The sequence below is a fragment of the Limulus polyphemus genome, unplaced genomic scaffold (genome assembly GCF_000517525.1).
Source record: "Limulus polyphemus unplaced genomic scaffold, Limulus_polyphemus-2.1.2 Scaffold3658, whole genome shotgun sequence".
In the NCBI taxonomy this organism is placed as follows: domain Eukaryota; kingdom Metazoa; phylum Arthropoda; class Merostomata; order Xiphosura; family Limulidae; genus Limulus; species Limulus polyphemus.
The window spans coordinates 45,561-60,550 of NW_013669268.1; the positions used below are offsets into that span (position 1 = coordinate 45,561).

General features: G+C 32.8%; 1 protein-coding gene across 4 annotated transcripts in view; it reads left to right on the forward strand.

Moving 5' to 3' along the window:
* The first annotated feature begins 3,431 nt into the window (after nt 1–3,431).
* LOC106469788 (filamin-B-like) overlaps nt 3,432–14,990 on the forward strand; it is a 50,149-nt gene continuing 38,590 nt past the window's right edge. The window contains exons 1-10 of one of the 4 annotated variants that reach the window (XM_022398349.1): nt 3,432–3,603; nt 5,395–5,612; nt 6,726–6,870; nt 9,202–9,371; nt 10,444–10,607; nt 10,945–11,028; nt 11,805–11,942; nt 13,572–13,739; nt 14,161–14,316; nt 14,600–14,683. In XM_022398349.1, the coding sequence (XP_022254057.1) occupies nt 10,478–10,607; nt 10,945–11,028; nt 11,805–11,942; nt 13,572–13,739; nt 14,161–14,316; nt 14,600–14,683 (760 nt within the window). In that variant the 5' untranslated portion in view covers nt 3,432–3,603; nt 5,395–5,612; nt 6,726–6,870; nt 9,202–9,371; nt 10,444–10,477. Of the gene's footprint in view, nt 3,604–3,648; nt 3,946–5,394; nt 5,613–6,725; nt 6,871–9,201; nt 9,372–10,443; nt 10,608–10,944; nt 11,029–11,804; nt 11,943–13,571; nt 13,740–14,160; nt 14,317–14,599; nt 14,719–14,990 lie in introns of those variants that run through there. The other 3 variants (XM_022398350.1, XM_022398351.1, XM_022398352.1) reach the window with 3 other exon arrangements.

Here is a 14,990-nt window from a genome sequence, read left to right on the forward strand (position 1 = left end):
AGCTTTGCGCGAAATTCAAAACAAACAAACAAATAAATTTGGTTTCAGTGAATTTGCTTTTCTAATTTTATAATAGCTTCTTTTTTCTTTTTTGTTGCTAATCGCAAAGCTACACGATGAATTATCTATTGTTACGACAGCGGAAGTCACGCGACGCTGGGAGCATGCACGCTGGAGTTTCTAAAAGGATCGTGACTTATCGGGCAACCTCACGAATGTCCCAGCGTTTGCTAGACGCCCTCTTTTTTTAGTATATAAGCCGGAGATAGATTGAAGAGGAATAACTGAGTCAAGCAAACAGTAGGCAACGTAAGTAAAGTGTGTGAATCGCTGTGAATTATAGCGTGTGTTTATAAAAGTAGTTAAATTAAAGTAACTGTAGAAATCTGTGTATTGCAAAGTTGTATCGAGAAAGAATAAACTAGTTTTAATTAAGAAAGAACTTGTATCGCTGAACTTTCTCGGAAAGAATTTATATGAGAAATTAACAAACAAGCAGATGCGTAACACTATGTTTTTCCCACCACGGGAATCAAAACCTGGATTTTAGTGTTATAAGCATCCAGGCATTTGGAGGGGGGGGGGCTCATAATAAGGGAATACTAGTTGCTTAATACTAATGATTGTTCATCCAGAAATTTACAATGCATCAGCCAAAAAGCCAGTGATGACCCTAAATTACAATAGTACAAAAGGTGGCTTAAATACTGTTGACTAACATCGAAAGAAGTAGTTAATTATAAAAGACAGACAAATAGCTTGCTAGTTGTTATTTTCTACGGTATGTTTTATGTATGCTACTTCAATACTTATATTTTGTGGATTGATCTTGATTTCAATTGAAAAAAAGGAAGGTTGGAACAGAGACCCTCTTTTTTTTTCAATACCTGGAGAAGAAATTATTCAACTAAAGAGAAAACAATTGTGAAAAAATGCCACAAACTCTGAATTGAAAGAATTTAGAAACTATAAATACTGTGGTTTCTAATATATAATTCACTGTGAAATTATAAACACTTTTAGTTTTAGTAACAGATTTGGGAATATTGCCCTATGAAGTAAGTGTTGTCCAAGAATTTTCTGAAAAAGTTTTTATTAAAGTGGAACAAGAAACTGTAAGTGTTAAAAATATAATAGGAAGATATTTTAACCTAGGGGTGAACTGAAGTGTGAAGTTGCTCTGGTAGGTGATCACAGACACAGGAGATCTGGGAACATAGCCTCTACCCCTCCTGCCCTCAGACGTTGACGATGTTTAGTTTCTGTAGAAGTCCAGAAGTGGTAAAAATTAATAATAAAAATCATGTTTAATGCCAATATGAATCGATTACATCACAAATCACATGTTTTATTACTTTCACGTGATATGGCGTTGTACAAGTCTCAATGTCAATATAGCTTGGAGTCAGTATTCTGTTGTGTTGTTCGCGACCTGAGAGGGTCAATTATTATGTAGACCTCTTCTTTCCAATTTATCAGATATGTTTTTCACATAAATACACTTTTGATACGTTAACCTAAGTGATATTGTAATGTCTCATTAAAGGTGACTTGTTTAATACGATACTCTGGATATGGGTCTTGAATTCTTAGGTGAGGAGAGAGTTCATGAATGTATTGTTACGTATCTGCTTGTTTCCGGTAGAAATTCTTTCTGAGGATCTTCAGCGATACAAGTCCTTTCTTGATTAAACCAGTTTATTCTTCTTCGATACAACTTTTAGTACACAGTAGTTCCACAATCAGTACGTTTCTCGTCACTTTCAACTTAACAACTTTTATAATACTCGCTATAAATCACAACGATTCACAATCTCGATAATTTCACTCTCACGAGCGCAAAACACACACTTTACGGCTGACTAGCTCGAAACTAACAGAATCATAAATTACACGGAACTGAAAGTGACTACTGCTCTCTGTTCATTCATATATCCTGGCTTACTCTGTAGGTTTATATACTAACGAAGAGGTCATCTCTAACACACGCGGACTTCTCCATCATTCGAGAAACTTATCACGCACGCCCGTCAGCGCCAACGCGCCAGCAGAATCACGTGACTTCCGCTGTCGTAACAGTATCTCTAACACACGCGGACTTCTCCATCATTCGAGAAACTTATCACGCACGCCCATCAGCGCCAACGCGCCAGCAGCGTCACGTGACTTCCGCTGTCGTAACAGTATGAATTGTGTAAGGAATTATAGGTGTGAAATAGTTCTTAGCTGTTTGGAAGAGTAGAATAATGTGGTCTTGCTGTTTTATAGGGTTTTGATATTCTCTGATGGAATCGATAAATGTGTTTTTGACTGCTTCTGTTATAAGGCTGTTTTCTGTATTTGTATACAAACGTCGTCGTTTCTTTGGTCGTTGTTTGATCAAGTGACCTGGGAGGATCAGATAAACTTTGGACCTTTACCTCCCTCCTTGGCTGTTGGTTTGATTCGTGAGTGTCATGGATAAAACCCACATTAATTATTCGGAAGAATTCGGCGCAGTAGCTAGGAAAACCCATTATTACATCATGCGGCCATTGCATTTGTATGGCCCATTGTGTAGCTTTGTGCTTAATTACAAACAAAGAAAGCATTTGTATACAATCTGTGTTCTGGGTGGTATTCGGTTGTTGTGCGGGATCTGGAAGGTCAGGTTCTCATCAGACCTCTTCCTCCCTCCATGAATATCATTAACAAACAGTCAAATACTATAGTTGTTATTCGCGAAATGGATTTGAATACAATCAATCAATCATCGGAATTTAGGTCTTGGCGACCTGGGAGGGTCCGGTACTTAGTAGACCTCTTCCTCCTGTTATTGTTTGATGTTCTCGACTCGGAGTTTTAAAAATAAGCTGGTTTGGATGTCTATCACTTTCTATTACAACTTTCCTTTTCAGGGCTATGTCTATTTTATGTTTTCAGGTCATGTGTCTTTCTGAAAATTATATTAGCTGTGTAGTTGTGTTCTGTAATATTTGTGGAAGTACGAGTAATTGTATGGTCTGTGGTAGTTATGGTATTAGGAGTTCTATAGCTATTTTAATGATTAGTGTGATGCTGTCAGCTTGGTTTTGGAGGTTTCTGTATTGTGCTAGGAATTCGTAAAATATACTTTTGGCTGCTCCTTTTATTTTTGCTTGTTGTTTCGTGTTTTTTTTTGTGTGTTGTATGTTCTTCGTTTACTTAGGTGTGTCTTGAGTTTGGTTGTGTATTTGGGTGTTGCCAACAGAAGCGTTCTTCTTTGTGTTCTGTTTGTTTCCTGATTTTGTGATTGTGTGTTTGTGTTATTTAGTATGTTTGTTATGCAAAGCAATGCTTTGCCTTTAATTCAAACATGGCGCTCGAGTACACTGAGTATGACGTCGTATATATACTCTGTGATGCAAATATACCATGTGATAACGGTTAACAACATATAATACTGCTACGCTTTTAATCGGGCACACCTTTATCGAAGAAGTTGACAACTACTATCACAAAAGAAAAGAAAGATTTAGCTTATATTATTAATTCCAACCGTACAGTTTATTTAACTGTCAGAAAGTTAGTCACATACAAAAACGAACAGGTCACTTGAATAGTGCTTGGAGACGGCTTGAATGGGTAATGAAGAAAAACTTTAATATAAGTTTAACATAACACTAACAGCAAATGTACAACGTTTCGACAAGATTTTGTCATCATCAGGTCACTTGAAGTTCTTTAGCAATCGTAATTATACGCTAGAAGTAGAAACATTGTATTGAGAGAATGGGTATAACACTAGTAACAGGTGTTAAGAACGAGGAACCCCTAATTTAAGGTATAAAGACTGCTACTGAGTGCTAGCGAAACACTTGGAACGGTTAACATTTACATTAAATATCAGTCATTTTACAACCTAATAGCCAATTTCACGGTGCATGTATTTGGGTGAAGTGACGTAAATTAAAATACTTTGTAAAGGTAAGTAAAGTGTATTCGATACCAGAGAGTAATTGTGGTACACTGTACAGAGTGTGAATGTTGTGGCTATGTATTATCCTGTCATGATATAGACCTAGAACATTTTGATAATCAGTGAATGACGTTTATTTTCCCAGGTAATACCGACATAGTGTAAGGAAATTTAAAACTTCTTTTGGGTTTTAATATGGACATTAATTTTGAGATATTAAATTATCCGAATCAACTACCCAGCAAAGACATTCAAGCTGGAAATAGAATAGCTTCAGGCTTCCTTACCATCAATAAAGGTTTAACAACTTTGAAACAGATTGGAAAGAAGAAATAACCATGAAGTAATCTTAGACGACCTGCCAAATTAATACCATTTCTGACTAATAAGTTATTGATTGTGGAAGTTATAATCATTGATACCTCTTTCACAAATAGTGAAATACTGCAAAAAAATGTGGCAAATGTAATAAAAAAATAAAATTAAAGAATTATAACTGAATCATGAAATATTCTCTCAGTGTCACATGCAGTCTTTTTCAGATGCCACTTTACAAAATATTTAAAGTGATCATATAACATCAAGTAAGGATATGAGGAAAATGTATTCACCATATATATTTGTAATCATATGCAACAAAGGTTTTCTCCAGTGATTTTTCCTTAATGAGAGTAGTTTTAGTCTTCACTGCTTATAATAAAAAAATAAATTTTGTTTTATTTTTTAAGTGAAAAGGCTTGACTATTGTCATCCTGGACTCTGCCCAAACTGAACCCCAGAGAAAAGGAAAGAAAAAATGATCAATCTTTAGTTACTTTAAAGGTAGCTTATAATGAAAAGTATGTTAGACATCACCCCAAAAAGCAAGAAAAATGCCAATTAGTTTTGAACAGGATTTTCTAATTTTCATATGTATATATGTACACAGAGACACAATTAAGGCAAAGAAGCCTAACTATTTTGTTTTGCAAAAATATTATTCAAGTGTTTTGAGCATATTTTATGAGCTTTTACTACAGAGAAACAATGACAGTTATAATTAACAAAACTTATGAACAGAAATAACATGTTTCTCTATGTACAGGTAATGGTCTTGATATGTTTAGCATTTGCTGCATTTGATAATTTTTGTTTAATATATTAGAAGAAATGCAACTTAATAACCTTAAAGCTTGGAACTGACTGTATAATATGAGGATAATTGTACACAACTGTATTAAATATGAGGATAATTGTGCACAACTGTATTAAATATGAGGTTAATTGTGCACATTAAGATTTCTCATTTAGTTGAAAAAGTAAAAAGTATACTGAAGCAATATTCTGTTTTCCTTAGTTGTTTAACATAAAGTCTTCCAGTGTGTGTTACAGTTAATATGCACAGTTTGTGAGACCTTTCTTTGTAGTTGTACTATATGAAATAAAAGTTTTTGCATGTTATCTTTGTCATGTCCTAGGGTGAAGAATTGTGCAAAAGCCATGGAACTAGCTAAAGAACTATTTACTATACCCTTGATTTTGACTCCTGAAGACCTTGCAAGTCCCAGTACTGATACTGATGTATTGTTAGGGATGACACACTTTCTGTATTACATGAAAGAGGACAGTCCAGAATACCGGACAATTGTAACTGGGCCCAAAAACAATTTCCACATTTTTCATGCAGAACTTTACTGTATGTATATTAATTATTTATCTAAGTTCATAGTTTAAAAAGTAGTCTTAAAAAATGTTTGTAGATTAACATTTGATGATTGTTTAAAACGCTTAATATATGTGTGTGTATTATTTCAAACTGGTTTTAATGCTGGCCAGAGAATCATTTAGAATGTAGTCGAATAAGATTATAGTATGATTGAGATTAATTTCAACATATTCTGTCATTGACCTAGGCATGCTGTGTAAGGCTTAAACATTCTCTACCATTGACCTAGGTGTGCTGGGTATAACTTAAACATTCTCTATCAATGACCCAGGTGTGCTTGGTATAGCTTAAACATTCTCTACCATTGACCTAGGCATGCTGTGTAAGGCTTAAACATTCTCTATCATTGACCTAGGCATGCTGTGTAAGGCTTAAACATTCTCTATCATTGACCTAGGTATATTGTATAAAGCTTAAACATTCTCTTTCAATGACCCAGGTGTGCTGTATAAAACTTAAACATTCTTCTCACTTACTTCTTTCCTTCTTTTTAATTGCTGACAGAACTTGTCTACACTTACACATATAATGTGAATAATGTTAATAAACTCATTAAAGTCATCTACATACAGAAGGTTGATTCATATGTTGATTATTCATTTAGTTTGATTTCAGCAAGAAGTAGACCAAGGTTATTTTACTATTTAACATGGACTTAATGAGGCTTTTCCTCTATTTTTCTGTATAAGGTGCTCACCTGCTTTAAATAATTTTGTGAGTCATCCTGTATAGATTTGATGTAGGTGACATTTACCTTAGTCATGTAATAATTAACTGATTTAAAAAAAACAAAAGGTCATGTACTCATTTTGTGTGTATGTAGCTGACACAGACAGACACTATGTGTGGTAGATGTTGGCAGTGCAGTATGTGCTAACTAGGTTATGTTATACACATATAGATTTTATGCTTATGTCACTGTGGAAGCATGAGTTTGCTTAAGTCATTTTCTGTGTGTAATTAATACTTAGAAGTCAACTTCTGCATAGCCCTTTACAGTATCAAAGTATATTGTTAGAAAATAAGCTCTGTTTTAATTCTGTATCTGAGAAAAAAAAAGACATTTGTTTTACATCCTCTCAGGCCTACGTTCCGTCAACTTAGAAGACGCAGGATCACATGTGGGGAGTAAACTGTGAAGGTCTATAACGTAAAAAATGTAAATGTCAGTATAATACCACAAGAAACTTGTGGAAAGACTGTAGAGTTCTCGGGTGGAATTATTTTGGTATGTATAATAGGTTATCCATGGTAATTGAAACTGTTCATCATCTCAGAGTGACATTGTTTTGTGTTTCATTAAACACTTATTATTATTATTGTTTGCTATGCACAGCTGTGTGGAGTGAGTAGGGTTTTCCTAGTTTAAAATATAAAAAGCAAGTAAGACCTTTATATATGTACTGTAGCCAAGTAAAGTAAATTTTCAACTGATGGCCAAGTACTATATGTAAAATTGTATTTATATGTGGCTGCCAGAAAGCTACATTTTAAATTTCTTTTGAAGTAAGAGTAATAATTACTTTCTTTATTATATTTTATCTCTTCATAATAATCTTCTCCTATGTTTAACTTTTAACTTTGCCATTTACTCCTAAAAAAAACACCAAAAATGGTAGTTCCATTTTCAGAAAACACTTGGATTAGCGGATTTCTTTTTTTGAGTTGAACTTTTAGGTAAATGAACATGATAACAATGTAGGCAGTAACCAAACATTTTAAAGAACAAAATAAATTCATGTTGTTTATTTTTTCTGTGAAACTAAAACTTTGGTTTTTAATTGTTATAAATACAATTGATTACATTTTTGAACGACATAAATTTTTTGCATCAGTTTATTAACGGTATGAGAAAGTTTTATCATATGTATATAGCTGAGGATCTTACATCTGTAAATATTAGCATCATTTTTATACACATGCCTTTGCCCTACTTTTTATATTTCAGCTAATTAATTACTTTTGTTCTATGAGACTGAGCTATTTATACTTTAAGGAACACTACTGTGTCTGAAATCTAGGATTAGTTGTTTGTTTGAATGTGCCAAGCTTTAAAAGTGCTGTACATTCCACAAAATTTATTCTGACTTGACAATAACTATGTAATGTACTTGGAATATTTTTATTCTTTTGAAATATTGGTGGTTGTAAAGCTCACTATCATCAGCTATACAACTGAAACACATGTTCTACAGAATAGTACTTGTGTTTTAAACTTATGTTGATGATAATTAACTGTATAGTTAGTAAAATATCAGTGATGTAAAAGTATGTTATTTATGTGATAATCCAGGTTTTGCATTTTCAGTGAACAGAATCAGACATGAGACATGTTGCACACTATGCTATTATTCTATCTACCAACACACCATGTTAGTATTCTACCTACCAACACACCATGTTAGTATTCTACCTACCAACACACCATGTTAGTATTCTACCTACCAACACACCATGCCAGTATTCTACCTACCAACACACCATGCTTGTGTTCTACCTACCCCACACACCATGTTAGTATTCTACCTACCAACACACCATGCTAGTATTCTACCTACCAACACACCATGCTTGTGTTCTACCTACCAACACACCATGCTAGTATTCTACCTACCAACACACCATGTTAGTATTCTACCTACCAACACACCATGTTAGTATTCTACCTACCAACACACCATGCCAGTATTCTACCTACCAACACACCATGCTGGTATTCTACCTACCAACACACCATGCTGGTATTCTACCTACCAACACACCATGCCAGTATTCTACCTACCAACACACCATGCTGGTATTCTACCTACCAACACACCATGCTGGTATTCTACCTACCAACACACCATGCCAGTATTCTACCTACCAACACACCATGTTAGTATTCTACCTACCAACACACCATGTTAGTATTCTACCTACCAACACACCATGCCAGTATTCTACCTACCAACACACCATGCTGGTATTCTACCTACCAACACACCATGCCAGTATTCTACCTACCAACACACCATGCTGGTATTCTACCTACCAACACACCATGCCAGTATTCTACCTACCAATACACCATGTTAGTATTCTACCTACCAACACACCATGCCAGTATTCTACCTACCAACTAAGCTACTTGTAGTATGGCATTTTTGTTTAAATGAAATAAAACTGCTATATTATTCCTTTTACACAAATAAGGCCAACCCACTCTGGATTTTATCTGAGAGTCACGGGAAAGCTACACATTGGACCACTGGGCACCAGTTTTTCTGTGGTAAAGTCAGTGTTTATATCTCTTGTATGTGGGATTTGAACCTGGCATTATAGATAAGTACTTGAGTCTCTGAGCTAAAGAATTAACATACTAGTTGCTTGTTAGTAAATCTTTTTTTTTAAGAATTGAAACAGTTGCACCTCCATAGTTGTTGGAAAGTTTAAATATCTCAGGAGATACTTTGGAATATTTTGATAGAAACAGCTTTGATATGCTTTTGTTCAGCCTAGTGTGCATCTTTCTTTGGGTAATGCTTCATCACATATTTTCTTGATTTGGTTTCTTCAGTTGACGTGAATAAAGCTGAACAAGGAAACATAGAGATCACAGACTGTGCACAGGAGCAACACACTGAAACCGAAGTTCACTGGAAAATGCCAAATTTGGTGTATCGTTTGTTTCAGCAGAGTCCATAGAACACACCATCAGTGTCTTCTTTGACAGAGATCCAGTCTCAGGTTCAACATCACAAAACCTTTTTCTTATATCACATTTATGTTATTTACATATTCATTCTGCTAGTATTTAATGCTGTATTGTTTTCAGTTTATTAATTTTATTTTCTTTATTTATTGATATTACTGCACATTGATCATAGTTAGAAACTGTTTTTGTAATTTTGTTTTCTTTTCCCTATATAAGAGAAGTAATGTTGACTATAATTCCAAATCTATGAAGTCTGTGTGTTTTCATGAAATGTGGCAAGTTTTATTCAACACTACAGTTTTGTCGTACACAATTATTCAGATACGGTACTAAAGTTTTTGTATAAAAGATGCCTGTGAAATATTGAAGTCAGCCGTACTCAGACTCTGACAAGTTAGAGTGCAAGGTGATGATCGTGTGAAGAATAAAAATATTTTTTTTCCCATCGTACAGTTTAAATGTTGTATTTGCATAACTGCAGTGATCTCCTGAGTGCACGTGTAAAGTCTTTTAAATTATCCCTATTGTGAAATAAGCAATGTAAGGTAACATGAAATGTTGATAACCCTGATATCAAATGCATGATATCATGTTGAATGGAACTCTATACAGGGTCAGGACATACACACTTTAACTCCCATCCATGTACATAGGGTTAATTTGATTGTTGTTTTAATAACCATACATTTTATCCATATGCTTGATTTTAAGCAAATACGAAAGAACTAATGAAAGAAAGATATATTTTAGTAAATGTAATACAAATTGATTATAAAGTAATTTGTTTCACTGTTATAGTAGCCAAAGCATAAAAAAAGCCATTGAAATTAAGTTATACCATCAGGAGTTGTTCATTTAATGTTGCCTAAAGGTTTTAGTTGAAAGAAATGGCGACCAGTAGTGGTATCATATGCAATGTATAATGACAAGTGTAAAATTTTAATGCATACACTGTATCTTGTAATTGTATCTTTCCACTTTTAGTGTTGTGTAATTAGCAGTTTTGCAACACTGTGAAATAATTGCTGGTAGAGTTTTTTATTAAAGTATTTGTTACGAAATACATATTGTTGGTACTGTAATACTTTTTTTTGTCTTTTACAGGCAAGTCTTTCTCACAGGAAGTCCTTTTAAGATAATGTTTCATGAAATGAGTAAAGCATGTATAACTGGATCTTCATTGGTTGCCGCTTGTGTTAACAAAACAGCAACTTTTATGATTCAGGACTTTTCTGGATCTGTAGAGGATCTGAAAATTTGTATTGAGGGTAAATATATGCAAGCATATTTAATGAATTACTTTTACATAAAATATGAAAAAAATATCCTTGTACAGATTATGTTTTTATTTTGTTTCTGAATTCCATATAATATGTATATGTATGTATATATTTTTTTTCTTTTATTTTAAACTTTGCTCATTATTTATCGTTCAGAAAGGCCAGTAATACAATTAAGGTTTTTATTTAATTTTCAGCATCTGTAGTGAATAATTAAATGAAATGTAATTTAGAGAGCAGTTAGTAGATGACTATCCAACTTTTGAAACAAATTAATGCTATTTTCATAACTTTCAATGTATGCATTAATTTTTTTGTTTCATAGATCCCTATGGACAGTCATTACCATTTACTATTAAGGAAAGTAGCCCAAGAAACTACAAGGTGCACTTTAAACCTGAAGTCATAGGTAAATTAATGTTGCTTTTTTAATGTAAGTAAATTAAAATTGCACGACTATACTTCTTTTTAGTTTCCTCCATTAAATTAAATGTGTAAAAAAACAGTCCTTTACCATTTCTTTATCTGTCAATCTGTTTTCAATTCAACATGGTATAACATATTATGTGCACATATACATACATACATGCACATGGTTTTTTTCCCCCCCACAGACATAACAATGAGAAATTTTGTTTGTGATTTCGCTTAAGTTATTATAATATAGCAGTCATGATAGCAATTAAGACGTAATTTTATATAAATCTTATTTTGTAATTTAGAAACGATTTTATTAAAAGGTTTTTCATCACAGAATTGTAATATTTCAATACCAGATATTACAGAGATTAAAAATAACTTTATAAAGTGTTAAGATTTTTTTTATTCCACTCTGATGTCTCAACAGATGAGGAGGAGAAAAGGTTCCACTCCCCCCTCTGCAATGTTATTTTTATTACTACTTCGTTGTCTTTGAGTTATTTTACATTTCATAAAGTCAAATAACAAAACATGTTTATTGATTATATAATACTTAAAACTAACAGTATTTGAAAATCATTTTGGAAAATTTCTCTCAGCTAGTACAATGTATTTAAAATTATAAAGTGTACAATCCATTTTTAACAGATCTTTAGTTTCTAATTTTTATTGAAGTAATAATTATTGTGAATGTACCTGAATGACATGTAATAATATCTTCCTTAGAAATGCTGTATGGTTATTTGTTGTTTTTTTCATTTTTAGGAGAACACAGAATTTTACTAGATTATTTTGACATTTCTATAAGTGGTAGCTCTTTTATCAGTAAGGTTTATGATATCAGCAAAATTAAAGTCAGTGAAATCAGATTTGGACTTGTAGGAAAGCCAGTCACATTTCTAGGTAAGTTCAGATAATCTTTGCTAAGTAGGTAAATACTGTTGCTAAAGTAATGTTTTCTAGGCATTATCCACTTTATATGTAAAATAATCTTTGTTAGTAATACTACGAGACTGTTGTTAAGATATGATTTCATATCTCATATTAAATGAGATTAACCTTAAATACCAGTCGACTTTTTTAAACACATTGATTTAAATTATTTACATACAAGATTATTGTGGGTTCATAACTTTGTTGGAGCCCCGGCATGGCCAGGTGGTTAGAGCGCTCAATTTGCAATCTGAGGATCACGGGTTCGAATCCCTGTCACCGAACATGCTCACCCCTTTCAGCTGTGGAGGCATTATAATGTGATGGTCAATTTCACTATTCGTTGGTAAAAGAGTAACCCAAGAGTTGGAAGTGAGTGGTGATGACCAGCTGCTTTCCCTCTAGTCTTTCACTGCTAAATTAGGGACGATTAGCACAGATAGTCTTTGTGTAGCTTTGTGTGAAATTCAAAACCAAACAAACAAACAAAAACTTTGTTGGCTTCAGAGTCATTAATAACATAGAAGTCATACACAAAAATCTAAACAAAAATACAAATTAATTACAAATATTGTAATTAATCCCACTAATTACTACTGGGGTCTCCTATATATTTTATTTTGAAAAATGAACAAGTTTTCTTTATTTTTTAGGATCATTCAGTAGAGTGCATGTTGTAACAGGTAAAAACATGAAATTACTCAAGGTGATGCAATATTTGTACCCCACTGATGATGAATGGTGTAAAAATAAGTCAGTAATTTGAGGGTTAAAAACTAGATGAAAGAAGTTTCTAGACCACTTAGCTACAACAGGGGTAAAAAAAAAAACTGGAAAAATTTGGTAACAACATGCAATCATATCTAATTCTGTCAAAATTAAAGTAAGTTTACACTTATATACGATGTAGCACTTATGTGTTGAGATAAAAGGTATAAAAGTATAGTGTGATGTAAAATCTTTAGATTAAAATGTATTTTACAGAAGTAACATGGAGTGTAACATTTAGTGTGATGCAGCAGTTACAATAAAGAACAATTTTTTAAAACGGAAATATAATGTTGTTTTCCAGCTATGTAAAGTTTTTTGTTATAGAGTTGAACTTTATGCAGTAAGTGTGGAGAAAGAGAAATAATTAAATATAGGGTGAAAGGAATGTGGTTAAGAAAATGTTAATATGTAAAGAGTTGACAATTCCGTTGTCAGTGAAACTATACTTTACGTAATAAAGGTGGGTTACTGTTCACGGTCCTTTTTTAAATCATTTCAAATTTATCGAATAATTGAAGCATTTCCAATTACATGTAATTTAGATGTGTAAGAATCTGTCCATTTCAAAGAGATTTTATATCTTAACAATATATGATATAGTTTTAACTTCAAACTAATGTAATTTAATGGAATATTAACTAAGATCTGCACAGGCATTTTGTTATTATATTTTAGAACCTTATTCTTATTGTTTTGTCTGTACTTTTTTAAAAAGTACAAGTCCAGTCAGTACTTACTTAATCTTATACAGACTTTAACAGGTGTTATAATCTTTTCCTATCAGTCGAAACTACAACAGATCTTTTGTGAAAATCTTAAATTTTTTAGTGGATACAGCAAATGCTGGCCCAGGAAACCTAGAAGTAATGATCAATGATGGACTTGTCGAAACATTTGCTCATGCTGAATCGTTGTCTCGTTACATTGTTTCTTTTCACCCACGGGATGAACAGACTCATTTCATTGACATCAAGTTTAATGGAGAGCCTGTTTTGGGTAAGTAATTGTATTTTGACAAGTTAATAATGATGTCAATTAAGTGATTTGTACTTGCAGTCTTAAAAAGTTTTCATAACTATAAATTCACTTAAATGTATAAAATGTTATGCAAATATTACAACTTCATTCATTGGTTGTTATCCAAATGTTACAACTCCTTTCATTGGTTGATAGTAATTTTACCACAAACCATTACAAATTCAAAGCTTTAAATATATTCAGATATATAAAATATGACAAGATTTTTTTCTGAAGGTTTTATTTGCAAAATAGCAATTTCCTGTCGTTTTTGATACTGGAAATTTAGCCAAGTAATCATATAAATATATACATTTCCAATAAATACATCAATTGAATGATTTAAATCTAGTGCATAAAACATTTATTACTATTCCAGTATTATGTTTATATCTACTAGGAAGCCCATTTGAATGCTTAATCATTAACCCTGAGAGCTTGTCCAAAGTGCAAATCATTGACGATGGTCTTCAAAGAGTTCCTGTGAATTTTCCTGCAACATTTAACATTAACACACATGGGGTTAACGTGGGCCAACCCCATGTCACTGTCATAGGTAAGTGTTGAGTAATCTGAGTTCGTTGATTAATAATATATTCATTACTTTTAAACAAAATGGTGTAAGATGCAATGAGATTGAAAATGTTAGTGTTTTCCTTCAGATTTTTTTGTTTTGTTTTAAAATGGTATTGTTCACTTTTGTATTACATATCTTATTATGGCAATGAATTTAAAAATTTTTAGGTCTATTGAAGAACATTTTGATGAAATCTAGGTAGCATTATTTTAATCCACAAAAATTATGTGTTTTGATATAAAACGTGTTGGCTGATTTCCAGGTCCGAACCAACAGGAACTTGAGTATACCCTCACTGGTCACTATGAAAATGGATATAGTGTGGAGTATACACCAGTGGAAGTGGGTGAGCTGAAGTAGTTTTAACATATTGTTTTGTAGGTGAGCTGAAGTAGTTTTAACATATTGTTTTGTAGGTGAGCTGAAGTAGTTTTAACATAATGTTTTGTAGGTGAGCTGAAGTAGTTTTAACATATTGTTTTGTAGGTGAGCTGAAGTAGTTTTAACATAATGTTTTGTAGGTGAGCTGAAGTAGTTTTAACATACTGTTTTGTAGGTGAGCTGAAGTAGTTTAACATATTGTTTGTAGGTGAGCTGAAGTAGTTTAACATATTCTTTTTGTAGGTGGGCTAAGTAGCATAATATATGTTTAA